The 21,359-nt window shown below is 48.5% G+C and overlaps 1 protein-coding gene across 1 annotated transcript in view; it reads right to left on the bottom strand.

Annotated features, from left to right (window-relative positions):
• Positions 1 to 587: 587 nt before the first annotated feature.
• The window catches only part of LOC113935406 (zinc finger protein 345-like), a 30,115-nt gene continuing 9,343 nt past the window's right edge, over positions 588 to 21,359 (bottom strand). The window contains 5 exon segments of the mRNA XM_027617377.2: positions 588 to 3,156; positions 5,889 to 5,990; positions 8,372 to 8,498; positions 9,329 to 9,354; positions 9,357 to 9,416. Coding sequence (XP_027473178.1) covers positions 1,262 to 3,156; positions 5,889 to 5,990; positions 8,372 to 8,498; positions 9,329 to 9,354; positions 9,357 to 9,416 — 2,210 coding nt within the window. The 3' untranslated portion in view covers positions 588 to 1,261.

Consider the following 21,359-nt stretch of genomic DNA (forward strand, 5'->3'; position numbering starts at 1 on the left):
TGTGATTACAAAAGACAATGCTCGGGGTATAATAGGGACAAATCAGAGAAAGCCAAAATTGTTTCTACACTCTGATCACAGTGAAATAAAATAACATTGATTTTAAGATGATCTTTGAAAGGGAATACAAAAAAATCAAAACAATAGGACTTCTGAGGTGGCCATATTGCTTTTGTTTTATGCTTAAAAATATGGATATGGGAGACAGAGTAAAACAAAACCAGAAAGAAATACACACAAATTGACAGGCTCTCCCTGGCCTGTGTGGTTATGGGGAACTGGTATTTTATTCCTTACTTCTCAACACTTTCCAAATTATGCTTTATGATAAGTATATGTTATTTTACTTTAAAATATTTCCTGTTATAAAAGTATGTGCATTATTTTTATAATAAAATATAAATACTATTTTTTGTTTGTTTTTTGGTTTTTGGTGGTTATTTAGAGAGGGAGAGAGAGAGAAACAGAAGGAGAGAGAGAATCTTAAGCAGGTTCCACGCTGAGTGTGGAGCCTGACTTGGGGCTCAATCTCATGACCCTCAGATCAAGACCTGAGCCGAAGTCAAGAGTGAGACACTTAACGGACTGAGCCACCCAGGCACTACCTCTTCCCTTTTTTAATACTATGTTTTTATGATGAAAATATGATGAAAGAAAAACTTCCCTTTGGGCATGAATAAAAACAGAAAATGATGCTTAAGAGGGCAATTCCTTTATAAAGCATAAATCCTGGACATGGGAAAGACACCAAAAATAGGCTTTAAAAATGGCTGCAAATAGTGGAACATACTGTGTTTAAGCCAAATGTGGATTTTGCCATGAAATTTGTAGCCTAGAGTTTTAAAGGATACTAAAATCTAGTGTTGATGTTCAGCTACATAGACTTTTACTCTCAAGGGTTAATCTTCCCAGGGTTTTTTTTCTCGAATTTTCAAGCTCCAGTTTAATGAATGATCGCTAAATTTAAAAAGTTCACAGAGACCTTATTAAAGATAACAGATGATGTTACGTTCCATTTACACCACCCTCTGGGGATGCCGTAAGACTGAAAAATAGGGGGGAAGCTGAGATTCTAGGGGGGGAGCTCCTAAAATGATCAGAAGCTGTCCCACCTGGTGATAAACTGTTCCAGGTCCTTGTAGGAAAGAGAGAAGCAACTCTCTCAAATATATAGTGTTAGGGTTCTTCTCTGGGAGGAAGTTACTGGTGCTGATGAAGGCTACACCATACCCAGCATCAGAACCGCCCATCTGCTACCTTCTCAGGCTTTCTGGTCAGCAGGAGTTCTCTGAATATCAGCAAGCTGTGTGCTCCACGCAAAGCCTTTCTCAAAATCATCGCAGACGCAGGTGTCATGCACAGCGTGAAGTCTCCGGTGTTCAGTCAGGTGTGAACTCCAGCTGAAATCCTCCCCACATTCCTTACACACATAGCGTTTGCCACCCGTGTGTACCTTCTGGTGTTGAATAAGGTGTGAAATCTGGGTATAGGTTTTTCCACAGTTGTTACATTTATAGGGCTTCTCTCCTGTATGGATCCTCTGATGCTGAATAAGGTGGATGCTCTGGTTGAAAGCTTTCCCGCATTCCTTACAGGCGTAGGGTTTCTCGCCAGTGTGAATTCTCTGATGTTGGGTAAGGGAGGAGTTGTGACTGAATGTTTTCCCACACTCTTTGCACTTATAGGGTTTCTCGCCCGTGTGGATTTTCTGATGCTCGATAAGGTGGGTGCTCCGGCTGAAGGCTTTCCCACACTCACGGCACTCATAAGGTTTCTCTCCGGTATGAATCCTCTGGTGTTGGATGAGGTGGGAAATCTGGGTATAGGCCTTCCCACAAACTTTACACTCATAGGGCTTCTCCCCGGTGTGAATCCTCTGGTGCCGGGTAAGCGAAGAGTTCTGGCTGAAGGTTTTCCCACATTCGTTACATTTGTAGGGCTTCTCACCAGTGTGAATTGTCTGGTGTTGAGTGAAGGACGAGGTGTGACTGAAAGCCTTTCCACACTCATTACATATATAGGGTTTTTCTCCCATGTGAACACTCTGGTGCCTCATAAGGTGGGAAATCTGTGTATAAGCTTTCCCACACTCGTTACACTCATAGGGCTTCTCACCAGTGTGAATTCTCTGATGCTGAGTCAGGGATGAACTGTGGCTGAAGGCTTTGCCGCACTCAGAGCACTCATAGGGTTTCTCTCCAGTGTGAACTCGCTGGTGCTGGGACAGGGACGAGCTATGGCTGAAGGTTTTCCCACACTCGTTACATTTGTAGGGTTTCTCTCCAGTGTGGATTGTCTGGTGCTGAGTCAAGGAGGAAGTGTGACAGAAGGCCTTGCCACACTCAGCACATTTGTAGGGCTTCTCCCCCGTGTGGATTTTCTGGTGGCGGGTGAGGTGGGACACCTGTGAGTAGAACTTCCCGCACTGGTTGCATTTATAGGGTTTCTCCCCAGTATGGCACCGCTGGTGTTTAATGAGGGAGGAGCTCTGGGTGAAGGCCTTCCCACATTCCTTGCATTTGTATGGCTTCTCTCCAGTGTGGATCCTCTGATGCTCAGTAAGTGATGAGCTCTGAGTAAAGGTCTTGCCACACTCGCTGCACACATAGGGCTTCTCTCCCGTGTGAATGATGTGGTGCTGAATGAAATATGAGCTGTTGCTGAACGCCTTCCCGCAATCATTACACTTGTAGGGTTTCTCTCCCGTGTGAATCCTCTGGTGCAGAATATAGTCTGAATGGTAAATGAAGGCTTTCCCGCATTCTGCACAGTTAAGTGGCTTCTTTTCTACAAACATTCTTTGGCGTTTCAGGCTCTTTCTTGGCCCGTTCCTCTTCCGAGTTCTCTCTCCCACAGGCCCTCTTTGCTTCCTGATGAAGGCGGAGGTCTGCCTGAGGCTCCGCCCGAGCTCGTGACAGCCCAGGCCTCTCTCCCCACAGGTGGCTTCCTTGAGAGGAGCAAACATACACCTCAAACGCCTCTCCTGCTCTCCCTGGTCCTCCAACTGACAGTTCCAGGTCCAGGACGCCCCCAGCCTGGCATCTCCAAGCACTTCCCTTAAAACTCCCTCCCTTTTTTCCACTGGGGAAGTGGCCTCTTCAGAAATACTCTTTTTCAGAAGTGACTCCCAAGGAGCTGCAGAGCTGGTGTGCAAGGCTGAAAGACATGGAAAATGTGAATATTGTCTGCATTGGGACCAAGGAAACTGATCGAGTTGAACTGACACTGGAAAACTTTAAAATGCAAGTTTCAAAGTTTAGGTTGCTATTTCAAAAGACAGGAGAGACTTGTGTTGTGACATGGAAGGATGGCCTCAAAATATCCAAAAAATGAAAATATGTTTTTTTTTAAGATTTTATTTATTTATTTGAGAGAGAGAGCATGAGGGGGGGAGGGTCAGAGGGAGAAGCAGACTCCCTGCGGAGCAGGGAGCCCAATGTGGGACTTGATCCTGGGACTCTAGGATCATGACCCGAGCTGAAGGCAGTCGCCCAACCAACTAAGCCACCCGGGCACCCGAAAATATGTTTTTTTACAAATGATTTTACTTATTTATTTAAGAGAGTGAGCAAGTGAGAGAGCACAAGCAGGGGGAGTGGCAGAGGGAGAGGGAGAAGCAGATTCCCCCACTGAGCAGGGAGCTCGATGCGGGGCTCGATCTCGGGACTCCCGGGACCATGTCCTGAGCTGAAGGCAGATGCTTAACTGACTGAGCCACCCAGGTGCCCCAAGTTGTATATGTTTATGTATGTGTTAACGTGTGTATGCACGTGCATAGTGGGATGGAGGGTTTTCAATTTATTATTATTTACTTTTTTACTGTGGTAAAATACATACAACATAAAATACGACATTTAGATCATTTTTAGGTGTGCTGTTCCGTTGCATGTATATACTCATACTGTGGTGCAATCCTCACCACCATCCACCTCCAGAATGTTCTCATCTTCCCAAACTGAAACATTGCCCATCAAATACTAATGCCATTTCCCTTCCCCAGCCCCTGGCCACCACCATTCCACTTTGGCTCTATGAATTTGCCTACTCTAGGCGCCTCATGTAAGTGGAATCATACAATATTTGTCCTTTTTTTAAAAAATTTATTTGACAGAGAGAGACACAGCGAGAGAGGGAACACAAGCAGGGGGAGTGGGAAAGGGAGAAGCAGGCTTCCCGCCGAGCAGGGAGCCCGATGCGGGGCTTGATCCCAGGACCCTGGGATCATGACCTGAGCCGAAGGCAGATGCTTAACAACTGAGCCACCCAGGCGCCCCAATATTTGTCCTTTTGTGTCTGGCTTATTTCACTTAGCATCAGATGCCCTCCAGGTTTATTCACGTTGTTATTATTTACTTTTATAATTAAAAAAATACAGTAAAGGTTTTGGGGTAAAATGAGAAAAGTAAATTTTTTTGAGAGATAAGCAGGATTATGGGGAGATTTCCATTTCCTGCTTTATTTTTATTCACATTTTTTAAAAAAGATTTTATTTATTTATTTGAGAGAGAAAATGAGAGAGAGAGAGCACACGAGAGGGGGGAGGGTGAGAGGGAGAAGCAGACTCCCTGCTGAGCTGGGAGCCCGATGCGGGGCTCGATCCTGGAACTCCAGGATCATGACCTGAGCCGAAGGCAGTCGCTTAACCAGCTGAGCCACCCAGGCACCCTGTTTACATTTTCAAAGTTTCTGCGAAGAACACATATAACTTTAATTTGATCAAAAGATATCAATAAATCGGGACGCCTGAGTGGCTCAATTGGTTAAGCGTCTGCCTTTGGCTCAGGTCATTTTCTCAAGGTCCTGGGATCGAGCCCTGCATCAGGCTTCCCGCTCAGCAGGGAGTCTGTTTGTCCCTGTCCCTTTCCCTGCTCATTCTAGCTCTCTCTCAAATAAATAAATAAAATCTTTAAAAAAAAAAAAAGATGTCAATAAATATTAAGTGTATGTGAGGCTTTTAGAGCACAGTCTTGCAATCTGGAGAAAGGGAAGTGTAGAGAAGAGATGATAAGCAGGAAGCACAGCCATGTGGAATTTGTTGAAGGGGATGGATTTTTTGATGCTAGTAGATCTGTTCATGGGACACCTATTAATTGCATATTGTTACGTGCTACCCACAGTGCTAGGGCTTGCTGTCAGGGGTACTGGGGGGCCATGGGAGGGCTGTGAGTAGGGGAGGAGTGGGATCAGCTCCGGGTGTAGAAAGACCCCTCTTGGGCTGTGTGGGATGAACTGGAGGGCATAAGACTGGAGGCTGGGAGGTGAGAGAGGAGGCTGGGACGAGGGTCCAGCCGAGGGAAGCTGAGGCCTGAGCCAGGGCTGTGGAAGAGAGGACAGGGGGCTGGGAGAAGGTAGGGAGCAGGAGGGACGGGACCGGGGACCAATGGGCTGTGGTGAACGGGAAGGAGGGGGCAAGTCCCACCCCACAACACGGTGGACAGTGATGGGAACAAAGATGCTTCAACCCCCTCCCCTCATGGAGTTTGTGGGCCAGTGGGGGGCAAACATCTGGCCTCCTGTTCCCCACTATGTCCGGTGGGGTCCCACTTCTGGGTCTTTACATAGATGATTCCCAATAAAGAATCACCAATAATCACTGTAGCCCATTCTGACCAGTGGGTTAGTGTGCCAGGTGCTGGGCGACACTTTTAGGTGTTAATTCATTGACCTTTCCCAACCCGGGGTATTATTATTGACCCCATTTTGCAGGTGAGGAAATCGAGGCACAGAGGGGCTAAATGACCCGCCTGAAGATCACAGAGCCAGAAGTGCTGGAGCTGGGATTTGAACCCAGCGCCCACAACTATGGCGGGTGTTGGGCTGCCTCATTCTTGTCACTGATCAAGACAGGATAGGAAGATGGCTCACACCTGCTGGACAACCTCACCCACCTGGACAGGTAGCTTGCCGAGCTTCCTTCTTCTCCATTCTGGGCTCCTCCCCTCGCTCCAGACGGGAGATCACATCAGGTTTAGACCCAAGAGGGCCCACCCCTGGAAAAGACACAAGATTTGGCCATGGCTGCCAGTCATCGGGAAGCCTCGGGGCTGGGCCCCAGGCCCTGGGTCTGCAGGGGAGCTGCATACATTGGGTGCCTAATGATTAGAAGGTCTAATGGTCCAGGTGCCTGGGTGGCTCAAGTTGGTTAGGTATCCAACTCTGGGTTTTGGCTCAGGTCATGATCTCAGGGTCCTGGGATTGAGCCCTGCATCAGGCTCCCTGCTCAACGGGGCGTCTGCTTGAGATTCTCTCTCTTTCTCTCTCTCTCCTTCTGCCCTTCCCCTACTCTCACTCTCTCTCTAAAATAAATTAATAGGGCGCCTGGGTGGCTCAGTCGTTAAGCGTCTGCCTTCGGCTCAGGTCATGATCCCAGGGTCCTGGGATCGAGCCCCGCATCGGGCTCCCTGCTCAGCGGGAAGCCTGATTCTCCCTCTCTCACTCCCCCTGCTTGTGTTCCTGCTGTCGCTGTGTCTCTCTCTGTCTAATAAATAAAATCTTTAAAAATAAATAAATAAATAAAATAAATCTTAAAAAAAAAAAAAAAGCAGCAGCTCTAATGGTCCATGCGAGATTCATTTGTTGAGTACCTACTACATTCCAGAAAGAGCCTGAGTCCTGACATCACGGCTTACTTGGAAACAGGGGCTTTGCAGATGTAATTAGTGAAGATGAGGTCCTACAGGAGCAAGCTTGGCCCTGAGTCCAAAGACCGGTGTCCTTGTTTGAAGAGGAGAGACATACAGACACAATGGAGGGGAAAGGTCATGTGAAGATGGAGGACAAGATCGGGGTGACGGGGGTACAGGGCAGGGAACGGCAAGGGCCGCCAGGAGCCTCCGGAAGCTGCATCCAGGAAGGACTCTCAGAGGAGCAGGGCCCTGCCCACAGCTGGATTTTGCACTTCTGGCCTCTGAGCTGTGAGGGAATACATTTCTGCAGGGGACAGGTGGAAGGGACCTCGTTCTTTACACCCAAGTTGCACAGAAAAGGGGTCACACAGCAGGCTGCCAGCTCTCCTTGGAAAGACCCGCTCCCACGGCTGCCCGCGGCTGGCATCTGGGAAGCTGGATTTCGGGAGGGTTCCCAGCACTCCCTGACCACCAGGAGGGGCTCCCTGTGCCTAAGCTGTTGGTGCAAACAACGTGGTTTCTGCTGAACACCTGCTTTCCTTCGGGGAGTCTGGAATTTTGGTACGTGCCAGGCCGAGGGCGCTGACGTGTCTGGCCCCCACGAGAAACCCCAGGGTGCTGACGGAGGCTGTAACAAGTGTTCCTGATGGACAATGTCTCACACGTGTTGTCACATCTTGTATGTCCCATGTGACTCCACGGGGAGGGGACTCTGGCCTGGTCTCCCCCAGATGTCGCCCCACATCTTTGCTGACTGCGCTTGGTGTCCTTCCACTGCAGTGAATCGGGGCGGTGAGTACAACTGCATGCTGAGGCCTGCAGGTCCTCCTTGAGCCCCCGAACCTGGGGGCTTTCCTGGGGCCCCTGACGTAGAAGTTTAAGCGGGTTTTTGGTGAGTTTGTCCAGTGAAAGTGTATGAGTGAGCATGGCTGAGGAAGGAACCTTCAAACCACCAGAGTTCACAGGGAAAAGGCAAGACAGAAGAATCAGAAAAAGAAATTGAGGAGAGATGGAGGTGGACCGAAAGACAGACCACTGAGGAGGCTGGAGTAGGGTCAGGGGGTGAAGACAAGGCCAGATCAGGGCTGGGCTGCAGGGACAGAGGAGGGGATGGGCAGAGATTATTGGGAGGCAGAGAGGATGGGGTGGGCTGCTGGGGAGGGGCTGGGAGGAGCCAGGATGGGGCTGGGGGTGTCTGGTCTGGGGACGGGGGACCCAGAGGAGGAGGGGCAGGCCAGTGTGGAGACGCCGAGCTCAGGGTGAGTGTGACAAATGTGAAGGGCCTTGAGGGGGCACAGGAGGTGGGTGGGTGGACAATGTAGGACTGGGGAGACACAGTTGGGAACGGCATTTCTGTGTCTTGGAAAGGTTCTAAAATGGAGCTAGATGACTGGAGGACATCCGAGGAACACTTGGAGTCTGAGATTCTAGAATACGCATTCCAGGGAGGAACCTGAGGTCACCACATGTGGAAAGGGAAGCGAGAAGAGAAGGTGGGGGCACAGGCTGAAGATTTTGCAGGACAGGCAGAGGACGCGGGGCTCTCGGGGACGCAGCAACTCTAGGAGGAGCGTGGAGAGACAGAGGGACAGAGGCCAGCCAGGAGGGACCGGTGAGAGGAGCAGAGAGGGTACCCCATGACCTCAGCGAATACCCACCGTTGAGTAGTGGGTGGGCACAAAGGAGATGAGGGCAGAAGGGGGGCATCACGCCTCTTCCTGAGAAGGCAGGGGGCAGAGCCTCACCCAGTGAGAGAAGGTTCTGGTAGTTCTCTAGCATCACGTCCCGGTACAACTCCCTCTGGCCAGGCCCCAGCTGGCCCCACTCCTCCAGGGTGAAGTCCACAGCCACATCCTTGAAGGTCACTGATTCCTGCAAGAGACAATTTTACACGGTGGAGGGGCACATCCTTCTAGAACTCTGGGGCCGGGAGAGGTCATGGGTCAACAGCCTACCCCTGCTGGTGGTTGAACCAGCTCTAACACTCCAGGCTGGAACATACTGACTCAGCAGGTTTGAGATAAATGAATAAAAATGGCCCACAGAAATGCAGAAAGTTTTGGCCAGCTCCTAGCCCACAGGCTTCCTGGCAGAAGGTAGGAGCAAGCTCCCTTTCGCGTGACTCTTTACTGCCATCTGTTGGAAAATCGTTATAATATGCCAATTATTTTAGTAAATGACCGTTTCCTGCCACCTGCATGAAAACTGCCATAATATACCAGCGTATGAGGTATGCGATGTGAAACCTGACACTGAGGTGAGACACTCTTGTGCAGTGTGCAACCTGCGTACCTATATATGACAGCCCTAAGAAACACTTTTTTTAAAATCAAGCCATTGTGTGCAAGAGTGATAACTAAGTGGCGCTCCATCCCAGACCCGAACTGGGATCCCAATGCCTATCTCTTACTCCAAGGATAAGGCTCGGGGGTGAAGCAAAACCATCCACTGCCCACTTCCCTTGGCAACTCAAAGGCTGCTGAGAGTTAGATTGGTTTGTAGACCGGGTCATAACGTCCCAACTCAAAGCATCCTGCCCCTCCCCTCTCCCCTCCTCGCTGCACCTCCCAGCCCTAGAGCCCCTCCCACCATAGCCTCTTCTGCATGCCTGGGAGGAGCAGATCTTTGGGCCACAGGCAGAGATGACGATGGCCCTCTGGGGTCCACAAAATCATCTTGGGGAAGGGGAAGCCCAGAATCACCTGGTCCTCAGCCATCAGGGTCCTGTGGCCACTGCGTGGTCCTGGGCATGTGCCTCCAGGAGACGGGAGCAGGCCTGAGTCCGCAGAGCTGGAGGAGGAGACTGGAGAACAGAGGAGGGTCAGTTCTCCCACAGACAGACAGACAGACAGATGCTTTTGCAAAGATGCCTCATGACAGGGGGCTCTATAGTCTCCCAGGAGCTGGAGCAAAGGCTCCAGACGGGCTGCCCGAGGCCCCCAAATCCATACCAACAACCACTAGCAATCAGGAGGCTCAGCTCACTGCACCCACATAACAGCTCTGAAAGACTAGTTTAACTAGAGTTATGTCCAGAGAATGAAATAGAGGCACAAGAGGTCAAGGCCCTTGCTCAAGGTCACAGAGATATCAAGTATCAGAGCCCAGAAGTCTGGCTGCAGAGCTAAGCCACCTTTTAATTTTTATTTATTTATTTATTTATTTAAGCCACCTTTTTAGTCTTACTTTTTTTTTCTTGTGATAAAATGCATGTAACATGCAATATAACATTTTAACCACTTTAAATGATACAGTTCAGTGGCATTTAGGATGTTCACAGTGATGTGTAACCATCACCACGATCTGGTTCCAGAATGTTTTCACCATCGCCCTAAAAGGAAACCCTATACTGTTAATCAGTCACTACCAAATCTCCCTGTTCTGTCCCAGCCCTCCAATGCCAGCCTCTGATAACTACTCATCTTTTTTTCTTTTTTTTTTAAAGATTTTATTTATTTATTTGAGAGAGAGAATGAGAGAGAAAGCACATGAGAGGGGGGAGGGTCGGAGGGAGAAGCAGACTCCCCGTCGAGCGGGGAGCCCGATGTAGGACTGGATCCTGGGGCTCCAGGATCATGACCTGAGCTGAAGGCAGTCGTCGCTTAACCAACTGAGCCACCCAGGCGCCCTCATCTTTTTTTCTTTTTAAAAAAGATTTGTTTATTTTACAGAGAGGGGAGGGGCAGAGGGAGAGGGAGAGAGTCCCAAGCTGACACTGCACTGAGGGCAGAGTCCAACTCTGGGCTCAATCTCACGACCCTGAGATCATCACCCGAGCCGAAACCAATCAGTCACTTAACTGACTGTGCCACCCAGGTGCCCCTCATCTTTCTGTCTTAATGGATTTGCCTATTCTGGACATTTCATATGAAGGGTATCATATAATATGTGGCCCTTTGTGTCTGGCTTCTTTCATTTAGCATAACGTGTTCCAGATTCATCCATGTTGCATCACATATCAAGGCTTCATTCCTTTTTATGGCTGAATAGTATTCCATGGCATGGATCTACCTCTTTTTTGAAGAGCCCCTTCTTTTTTTTTTTAATAGGGCGTGGTGCCCAATGCATGACCCTGAGATCAAGACCTGAGCTGAGATCAAGAGTTGGACACTTAACTGACTGAGCCACCCAGGCGCCCCTGCAGAGCTCCTCCTATCTGCCTTACAAATCCTGCATAATAATCCTGATCTCCCACTTAAGATGTTGTTTGAAGAAAGGTTCCATCTGCTAGAATAAATTAAAAAAAAAAAATCCCTGCAAAAAAAAAAAAAATCTCTGCAAAAGAAAAGTCGGTGTTTGGACTATGGTCACTTCCATCCATTCATCAAATATGCTCTGAAACTCATGTGAGAGTGACAGGCTCATCTGAGGACAGAATAATGAGCGATGATGAGGCTCTGCCCTAAAGGGGCTCCCTGCCTGGTGGGGGAGACAGGCCTGGACATAGGCCAGGTGGGGGGCTGAACAATGGCCCTACTCCTGTATCTTGTGGATGAACCTGGGATGTGATTAAGTTAAGCACCTCTAGATAGGAAGATTATCCTGGATTATCTGGGTGGGTCCTAAATGCAATCATAAGTGTCCTTAGAAGAGAGAGGCTGGGGGATATTGACCTGGAGGAGGCGGCCATGTGAGGGAAATCAAGAGAAGCAGAGTTAGGGAGAGAAGAGCCTGCCTCTGGCTTTGAAGCTGGAGGAAGAGGCCTCATCTAAGGAACGCAAGCAGCCTCTAGAAGCTGAAAAAAAAGGCAAGGAAACGGATTGTCCCCTAGAGCCTCAGGAGGGCGCACTGCTCTGTTGACACCTTGATTTCAGCACGGTGAAACCCACTGCAGGCTTCTGACCTCCCGAACTGTAAGAGAACACATTTGTGTTGTTTGAAGCCACCAAGTTTGTGGTAACTTATTACAGGAGCAAGGGAAACTAACACAAACCAGAAATAAAAAGACCTGGCCTCACACCAGTTACACAGGAACTGTCCAGTTACACAGGAACACAAGCAGCTGAAGGCTGAGACCAGCGGGCGAAATTCTGATGAGGAAATGAGAAGCAGAGTCTTACAGACTCTCCCCTATTTCCTCGCCAGTCACTTAATCATTACAAAAAGAAGGTCACTTTAGAGTGGAGACGCCTGGAGGACACCACCGCAGCCAAGTGATCAAGACTGACATGACCTGTGATGGGCAAACGGGCATCACGGGCTTCTGATCTGGAGAACACAGCATTACGCCCAAGGTATTCCCACCAAACCTAAATCTAATCATGAGGAAACACTGAACAAATCCAGACCAAGGGACATTCTGGAAGTACCTGGTCTGTAATCTTCAGAATTGCCAAGACCATCAAGATCAAAGAAAGACTGAAGAACTGCGTCAGGTTCACGGAGACTAAAGAGACCTAACTTTAGTTAGGGATTTTCTTTTGCCATTAAGTACATTATTGGGACAATTAGCAAAATTTGAGGGTCTGCAGAGTAGCTGATAGTCTGTATCGATGTTACTGTCCTGATATGATCATGGTGCTGTGGTCTTGGAAGATAATGGCCCTGTTTTCAGAAACACACAGACTCGTGGAGAAGGGAGGCGCGCAGACACAGAGAGGGAGACTGAACGGGGGTTGGGATGGTGGAGGGGGGAGATCAGAGAGAGATTAGAGACCCAGAGTAAGGGCAGCATGCTCAGGATAAGGAGGACAGACACGGAGGGCGTGACTGTGCAGAGTACGCGGGTGCTTTCGGGTCAGACACCCCGGATTGTGATCCCAGGCCGACCACCGTGAGCTGCGAGAAGCCGCGGAGTCTGTTTCTTCATCTGCGAAGTGAGGAAACGCATCGTCTCCCTCCTGGCAGATCGCAGCAGTTCCGCGCTCGCCTGACTCCTGGCAAACAGCAGGCGCTCAATTCCTGCGCGCTGAGATCGTCCGAAGCCGCGCGGGTGGCAGAGGCGCTCTGGGGCCACCTCGCGAGTGATAGGAAGGGGCGGGACACCGCCCACAGCGCCCACCCAGACGCGACTCGGGCCCGCCTCCCTGAGCGCCCGCCGGCCTGCCCCGCTCGGCCCGCACCCACACGCTCCGGCTCCCGGCCGGCAGGTAGGGACTCACCTGTGCGCCCCCGCGGAACGCGCAGGGCTGCCAGGCCTTCCCTCCCTCGGGCGGGTCGCGGAATGCGCCTGCGCGGTCGCTGTCTCGGAACTATTAAGCCCTGGTTCTTTAAACGCGGTTTCGCAGCTGGACTACATTTCCCAGAAACCATTACGGGCTCACGCTCCTCCCGAGCTAAGGTCTCTAAAGGCGGGGGGAATCCTGGGAAGTGGAGTCTGCGAGTACGATGTGGGGCCGAAGGGAACATGGTATTGAGAAATTTCTGGCTGTACTGACCCGGCGAATATACCCATTATAGCCAGTCTTTTTGCTGCCCTTCACAGGAGGGGACGTCATAGTCCATTTAAGCCATCTAACGAAGTTTCCCCTGTAGCTGAAGTCCACAGGACACACAGAAGTTGGCCCCATCTAAACTGATGGTGAACGAATTGAGCCTCTGTCACTAATTACTCACTATCCCTGGGCATCCGCTTCCTGTTTGCCTCAGTTTCACCTATCACCTCTTAACGGGTGGTGTGGTAAAGGAAACAGACCCCTAAAGTGGGAGCTGGAAGATGTATATCCAGGAATGCAAGGATGGTTTGATATTGGGTTATCACATAATTTGCTAATTGATATATCAAAGTAATACCATCACATCCATGGATATTAAAAGGGTTTTGAAAACCTTCAGTAATAAGCCATTTCTGCATAAAGTTAATATATTTAAGAATAGGTCCATATTGAATAGTAATGACAACAATCTTTTTTTTAAAAAAAGGATTTTATTTATTTATTTGAGAGAGAGAGAATAGGTGTCAGAGGGAGAGGGAGAATCAGACCCCCCACTGGGCAGGGAGCACAACCCAGGCCCCATCCCAAGACCCTGAGATCATGACCTGAGCCAGAGGTAGACGCTTAACTGACTGAGCCACCCACAAACCCCAGTAATGACAACAATCTTAAGGAGTTCCTTGCTTCTCCCTTGTTTTTAATTACATACATATCATCAAAACCCCATATCAGGCTTAATGCTAAAAACCAAAACATCCCCATTAAAGTCAGAACAAACTGTCCAGCATGACCACTTTTGGAAGAACTATCAATGCAGTTAGACAAGAGAAAGAAAAGGTATCATTGGAACAGAGAAGTCTGGGTTGTCATTCTTCTTTAAATATGATATGATTGCTATCCTGGAAATCAGAGAATCAAATGAAACACTAAGATAAGCCGTAAGATAATTATGTAAAATTACTGGGTACAAGATTAATAAAATCCCATAGGTTTTCTCTTTTCAACAAAGAATGATGATAAATCTAATGAAAAAAGGGGTTATTTGGATTTTAGTGCGATATTTGCCTGATAGATTGTAATCTCTTTGTGATCTGGAGCAGTTCTCTTCCACTCTGTACCTAGGTTTTCCTCTCTGTAATCCCTCATTGGGATAATGTGTGGCAAATAGCTCTTCTTCAAAGCCTTTCCCCTGCTTTCTGTGCACACAGCTAGACTACATTTCCCAGCCTCCCTTGCAGTCTGGGGTGATCATGTGACGAAGCTCTGGCCAATAAAGTGAGAGAAGTGAACATGCCTGCCAAGCCCAGACCTGGTCCATTGAAACCTCTCACTTGTCACCTTCTACAGTCTTTTCCTTTCCACGGATGTAGATGGAGACTATGACCCTGGAAGTCCTATGTTGAAAATGGAAGGAGCCTAGGGACGCCTGGGTGGCTCAATCGATAAGCATCTGCCTTTGGCTCAGGTCATGATCCCGGGGTCCTGGGATCGAGCCCCGCATTGGGCTCCCTGCTCCATGGGAAGCCTGCTTCTCCCTCCTCCACTTGTGTTCCCTTCCCCCTCCCCCCTTGCTTGTGTTCCCTCTCTCACTGTCTCTCTCTGTCAAATAAATAAATAAAATCTTTAAAAAAAAGAAAGAAAAAGAAAAGAAAGTGGAAGGAGCCTAAATCCCTGAATTGTCACTTGGAGGGGGCCATCGCCAATCAGAAACCAAATAATAAAAAGTTAGTTTCAGTTATATGGACTCAGGGGATTGATTAGATAAATGATGATATATCCGGCCTATGAAACGTTATCGAGCCTGAAATAATTATGATCAGGACACAATAACATGGGGAAATACTTGTGAATGAAAGTTAAAAGAAGAAAAATTACAGAGTTATGTATCTTTCATGTTTATAAAGATGTAAAATATATGTATACACATGAGTAAAAGCTAGATGAACCACTGTCAAAATGAAATAAGAACAGCTGTCACTTAGTGACAACATGTAGTGGGTTTTATTAGTTTATTTAACTCATACAACCACCCTGGGAAGATGTGTCCAACAGCCCCAGGGAGACCTTTGCAGCCCCAAGGCTCAAAGATCCAACCAGCGACAGCGGGTCCAGGGAAACTCCTCTTCTCATTGCCGGCTCCCTGGCTCTGCTGCCCTCTCCATGCCCATGAACTTGGCCCTGGCTCAAGCCTTGTCCTTACCCTAGAGCTTCACTGCAATCTCATCTCAAACCTCCTGGCCCCCAGTGCCTCCCCTCCAGTATGTACCCCCAACACATCCCAGAAGAGTCTTTCTTTCTTTCCTTTTATAACGATTTACTTATTTATTTTAGCTGGGGAGCACGCACGAGCATGGGGGAGGGGCAAAGAGAGAAGGAGAGAAGCATACTCTGTGCTGAGCACAAAGCCTGACACAGGGCTTGATTTCATGACCCATGAGGTCACGACCTGAGCCAAAATCAAGAGTCAGATGCTTAACCGACTGCACCTCCCAGGTGCACCCCCCTGCCCCACCCCCAGAATGGTCTTTCTGCACGAGAGCAGATCCAGTCCTTCCTCTGGCAGACACTGCCCTCAGCAAAGTATCCAGGCCTTAGCCTGGTACCTGAAGCCCTGTGAGCCTGGAGCCTGCCTTGCTTCACTTCATGACACTTGATCTTAATCAGCTCAGGTGGCCATAACAAAATACCATAGACTGAATGACTTAAACAACAGAAACTTATTTCTCACAGTTCTGGAGCCTGGAAGTCCTAGATCCCGGAGCCAGCATGGTTGATTTCTGGTGAAACCTCTCTTCCTTGCTTGTAGATGGCCACCTTCTCGATATATCCTCACATGGTTTTTCCTTGGTACAGGAGCCTGTGGAGAGCGAGCTCTGGTGTCTCTTCCTCTTTTTATAAGGACATTAGTCCTGCTACTATGGGTCTTGTCCTACATTAGTCCTACTAGCTATGGGTCTTGTATGGGTTACTTAAATCCTCCTTCTAGATGTCCTTGTCTCTAAAATGGGGGAGCAATGCTTTCTTCATTGGGTAGTCATGCAAGTTAAATGAGCTCAGTGACATATGTTACTTTCATCTGCATCTCATTGGCTGAGGCAAGTAGCATGGTCACAACTGAGTTCATATAGCAATCCCAGGGAAGGGTCCTGATTGGTCCTTCTTGGGTCTTAGGCCCACCCCTTGGACCAATCTCTATTGCTAGGATTGGGGTACATGATAAAGACATGGTTACAGGCAGTTAGGCCCTAGTGTGATATGTGTGCTTGATGGGACAAGCCCAGGGCATGGTATGAGCACAGATGAGGGCCTCCAACCCACTCTGGGCAATTAGGGAGGACTTTCGGAGGAGGTCTCATCTTGGCTGTAGCTTGAAAGATAAGAACCAATGGACTAAGAGACATAAACGTGACCACTGAAGGCAGAGAATGAGGTGAGCTGTCCCAGGCAGAGAGTACAGAAGCCTAGAGGAGAGAAAGAGATATAAGGAGCTCTTTGTGGCTGGCATGCAAATGCGGGACGTGGAAGAGTGCTATGCATTGAATGTTTGTTTCCCCCAAAATTCTTATGTTGAAGCCCTAACTCCCAATGTGACTTTATTTGGATATAGGGCGTTTGGGGAAGTAATTAAGGTTAAATGAGGTCAAAAGGGTAGGGCCCTGCTCCAATAGGATTTGATGTTCTATAGAAGACAATTGGCACAGTGCTTTGCAGGTAGGACCCTGTAGCAAGGGCCACAGAGCATAATGGTTAATCCCACCTATTCACTGAAAGTCATTAACCTCTCTATACCTCGGTCTCCTCATTGTACATAGGGAGATAATAAATACCCAAATAAATGACATTTGAATAGGTTGATTTAACTAAAGCCATTACAACAGAATGTTACAGAAAACACCATTTTCTGTTTGCTATCAATATTATTGACATCAAATATTATTTTAAAAATTATTAATACTTCCCACCTCTTGACCTTCGTATGTGCTGTTCCCTCTGTCCGGAACGTTCCTTTTCTCTATTGCTCTTGGAAAACTACATTTCTTGCTACCAGCTCTTACAGCCATTCCTATGGGAAAGTTTCCCCTATACCCACCCAGCCCAGCTGGAGCTGGTAAGTCAACTCCCTCCCGGGGTTCCACCCGAACCTAGCGCTGATATTATAATAACTGTATTGTAATTGCGTTCTCCGAGAGCATTCACCACACTATAATTTCTGCACAATTTAATTATCCGTTTATTGTGTGCACTGCTCCCAGGAAATTCACAGAAAGTTAAGGGAGTAGCCGGACTCGCAGCGTGAAGAAATTTAAGAAACCAAAACAACACCGCTACCTAAGCAAAAAGCATTTTAGGGCCACCAACTTACGACCCCCAGGCCTCACCGGAGTGGGCTTGGGGCAGGACACCAGCTTAAGAAGTAAACGTGAAGTCCGGCATCTCTGACTTGTCTGCAGTAGCCTTGCCTCCCAGCTAGCATGCTCGCTGAGGGTGACGTCATGCGTGCCAGGAGTGACGTCACCGGGGCGACAGCATCCGTTGCCTTCACCGGAGGGCGACTGCGTGGTAGTGGGGGTGGGGGAGCCCCCCTACCATTTCCAGAATGCTCTGGGTTGGAGCCTCTGCTCTTCCAAACCGCCCTAATCCAAGGGCTCCTTACTGCGCATGTGCCAAAAACGGTATCTTGACAACGGATGACTGGAGTCGGGCTCTTCAAGTGAACACCCCACCCCACCCTTAACTAGAGTGGCTCGGTAGTATCTATGGCAACGGGGGAGTTGCAGGGGGAGAGGATTCTGGGAAATGTAGTTAATTAGAGAGTCCAGCGAGCTCTAGCTACACTTAAAATTTCATTTGCCAATAATCTCTAGCATAAAAAATATAAGCAGCATTCAGCCCCAGATGTTTCTCTGTCGCTTCACAATGATAGCAAAACGTGTCTTGGGTTGGTCCTCAGTATTCGAAAAAATTAGTTGCCCGCACTACTTATGGAGAGATTTCACGTTTAAAAAATCTGAATTTCTGGGTTCTCTTGAGAATTCTGAAGATCTGAAAACACTGGGCTGTTATTTCACCGCGACCGCAATAGAATGGAGCTGAGTACTTTCTATCCTCCGTGGATGCGACCTGCAGTTCACTTTATCTTCCTGGACCCATCAATATTTGGGGTTTCCATCCCAGACCCTGGAAAAACCACCAAGCTCCTTTCCCTGGCATTTAAAGGCCCTCAGTATATGGATCAGTATCATTTTTGCAGGCTTCCTCCCCTTTCCGCCAACACTACCATCCTCATTTATTCAACAAATATTTACTGAGCGCCTGCTCTGGGCCAAGCCTTGTGCTGGGCACCGAATCTTCAGCTAAATTTGGTTTTTGTTATCAACGCCCATCCCTCCCACTGATGGGGTTTTGGAATATAGGCGAAGTTCAGTGGGGTGGAGTCCAGAGCCGACGAGCAAGAAAGAATTCTTGAGACAGCTTTGGTGCAAAATGGTGGTTCATTAAAGCCCGGGGACAGGACCCGTGGGCAGAAAGAGCTGCTGCCCCGGGGTTGTGAGCGGTGGCTGATTATATACTATGGGGTTGGGGGAGGTAAGGAAAAAGGGAGATTTCTGAAAGAACTTTCATATGCTAAAGAAGACTCACAGGATAGCTGAGGCCTTGCCATTGTCAAATTAAGGCTGTTTACCCCTCTAGTAAGGCATTGATAGTTGGGAACTTCCTGGAGGAACATTACACTGCCCACTTCAAGTGTCTGTCTGTGGGCTGCAGGTTATAAAGACATTTAATTGTATTTACATTCCCTTCTGGAAGCTATTGCTAAGGCTTTTGTAAGTAAACTGAGGGAGACTCATATCTTGTTGGATTGTGATCTCTGTAAGTTAACTATTTGTTTTTCCTTTAGGGCAGCCAGGAGTGCCTGAGGAATGTCACGTATACCCCATGGTGGGGTGTGTGTGTGTGTGTGTGTGTGTGTGTGTGTGTGTGTGTGTGAGCTTCTGCTTTGTCCTCAGCTTGCCCTCTGTTCCTTCATCACCACCAAACATCTTCATTATGCAGATCCTGAATGAGATAGCAATAGTTTTGCTAGCAAGTTCAGAAACAGAAGGATACTATGTTATGCAAATTTATTTGCTTTCTTACTTGGGGTTAGCAAGGAGCAAGAGTTCAGACAGCAAAAGGATTTACATGAAAATGTATCTGAATCTATTCAGGAACACAGAGGGTGAAAATTTAGTTCAGAGAGGGAGGGGAACGTGTATTCTCTGCCTTGACTACTGCTGTCCCTCTTCCAGACCATCCTTGAGGGACCCACTATGGTGTTATCTCCTTTAGGATGCATTCCTCCTTTCAAGCTCTCATTGTAGGTTGTCTATAACTCTTGAAGGCTCAAATCACTTCTACTTTGATGTAGGGTAATTGGTACCTACAGATGAGTGAGACCTTGTCCCAACCCTTGAGGAGCACCCAGTTGGGTGTCCAGAGCTAGACACCAACTGGGAGGAGAGTCCTCCAGAAACTGACAGAGACATTGAGGAATTTGTCATGGACTTTATTAAACTTCTTTTCCTTTCCCCTTACAGACCCCCACACCACCACCCTACTGCAGCAGGAGTTTTCGGTTTTGCCTGTACATAATAGCCCTGGTCAGAGAGAAAAAGTCTGGAGGTTACAAAGAGAACTTCAGGTCCCCCCAGGTCAACCATTCCTCCCCCTCCCCCCAAAAACCCACTTCCCTCCAATCATCAGCCTTATTTGGTTCAGCCTGTGACATAATGGGTATCTGGGCAGATTTCCAGGGTTCTTAGCCAATCAGTGTTGGTACATGAATGAGGAGGAGAGAAAATTTGGGACTGGGAGTGAAGGTAAAATGTGAAAACAGAAAGAGTGGTAAAGACTGGAGGAGACTCTGAAAGACACAGACATAGGGCGAGAGACTCATGGAGAAGGGAAAGACAGAAGGAGAAGGAAATGAGGAAGAGAGAGAAGCAGGTGTGCTGAATTGAATTGTGTCCCCCCCCCCCGTTCCCCCCAGATATATCCAAGTCCTAATCCCCAGGACCTGTGAATGTGACCTTGTTTGGAAATAGGGTCTTTGCGGATGTAATTAAGTTAAGGTAAGATGAGATCATTCGGAATTTAGGATGGACCCTACATTCAAAGACTGGTGTCCTCATAGGAGAAGAAGAGGGTGATCAGAGACAGATGCGGAGGAAAAAGCCATCTGAAGATGGGAGGTGGGTGGGCAGAGATCCGGAGGGAAGCCATGAGCCAAGGAATACCAAGGATGCCAAAGAGACAGAGGGGCAAGACAGACCTTGAGCAAGAGGCTTAGGGAGGGAGAAACAAGATTCGAGACAGAAATAAAGACCTAGCGAAGAAAGGGGGGAGAGGTTCTAACATGGGGGAGGGGGAGAGAGCAGTGGGGAAGGTACTGGAGAAAGAGAGGGGAGGCGGGAGGGATTCAACCTGGGAGGCAGGGTAGGGGCGGGACAGCAGGGTTGAGACTGGGACACGGGAGGGGAGGAGAAAGCCCAGTGGGGGAGGCAGAGAGAGGGCGAGGGAAGGGGACACAGACCCAACAAGCTCACGGTGGGAGCAGACATTCATTGTGCTGAGTGCTGATTTAACTCACCACCAGGCACTGGGAAAGGAGGGTGAGGGGCAGGAGGAGAAGGCAGAGCCCTACAGAAAAGGGGCCAGAGGGAAGAGGGGAGGGGCTGGAGGGGTGACAGGTGGGCAGAGGTGGGAGGGTCCCTCAGAAGGGCGGAGAGGAGGGTGAGGTCCACTCCTCCCCTTGGCACCATGGGCTCAGTGCTTGGGGCCCAACAGAAATGTTTTCTTTTCTTTTTTTTTTTTTTTAAAGATTTTTATTTATTTATTGAGAGAGAGAGAGAATGGTAGAGAGAGAGCATGAGAGAGAAGAAGGTCAGAGGGAGAGACAGACTCCCAGAAATGTTTTCATTTTAACCACTTTGAAAAGCAGAACGGAATAAATTAATACAATGACAATGGTGAAGAAGAATATGTAATAATGAATTCAGCTCGGACGACATCTGTCTTCATCCAGCACATGCAGGAAATACAATTTTTAATGTATTTTTTTTTTTTATGGAGGAAGAGACCCAGAGAGGCAAAAGTGCTGAGGACCCAGGAAAGAAATAAGGTGGTCCAGGGATGAGGGGAAGAGGAGGTGAGAGAGAAGGAGAGATGGACAGACAGACAGACATGGGGGCCGGGAAGAGAAGAGATGGAGAGAAGGAAGGAGAGGCAGAGACAAAGTGAGTGAGGAGGAGATTCCCAAATGACACAGTGGCTGATACAGGGCAGGGACATTTTTGTGGGGCCCGGTGGGGCATTTGGG

The sequence above is a fragment of the Zalophus californianus genome, chromosome 17 (genome assembly GCF_009762305.2).
Source record: "Zalophus californianus isolate mZalCal1 chromosome 17, mZalCal1.pri.v2, whole genome shotgun sequence".
NCBI lineage: Eukaryota > Metazoa > Chordata > Mammalia > Carnivora > Otariidae > Zalophus > Zalophus californianus.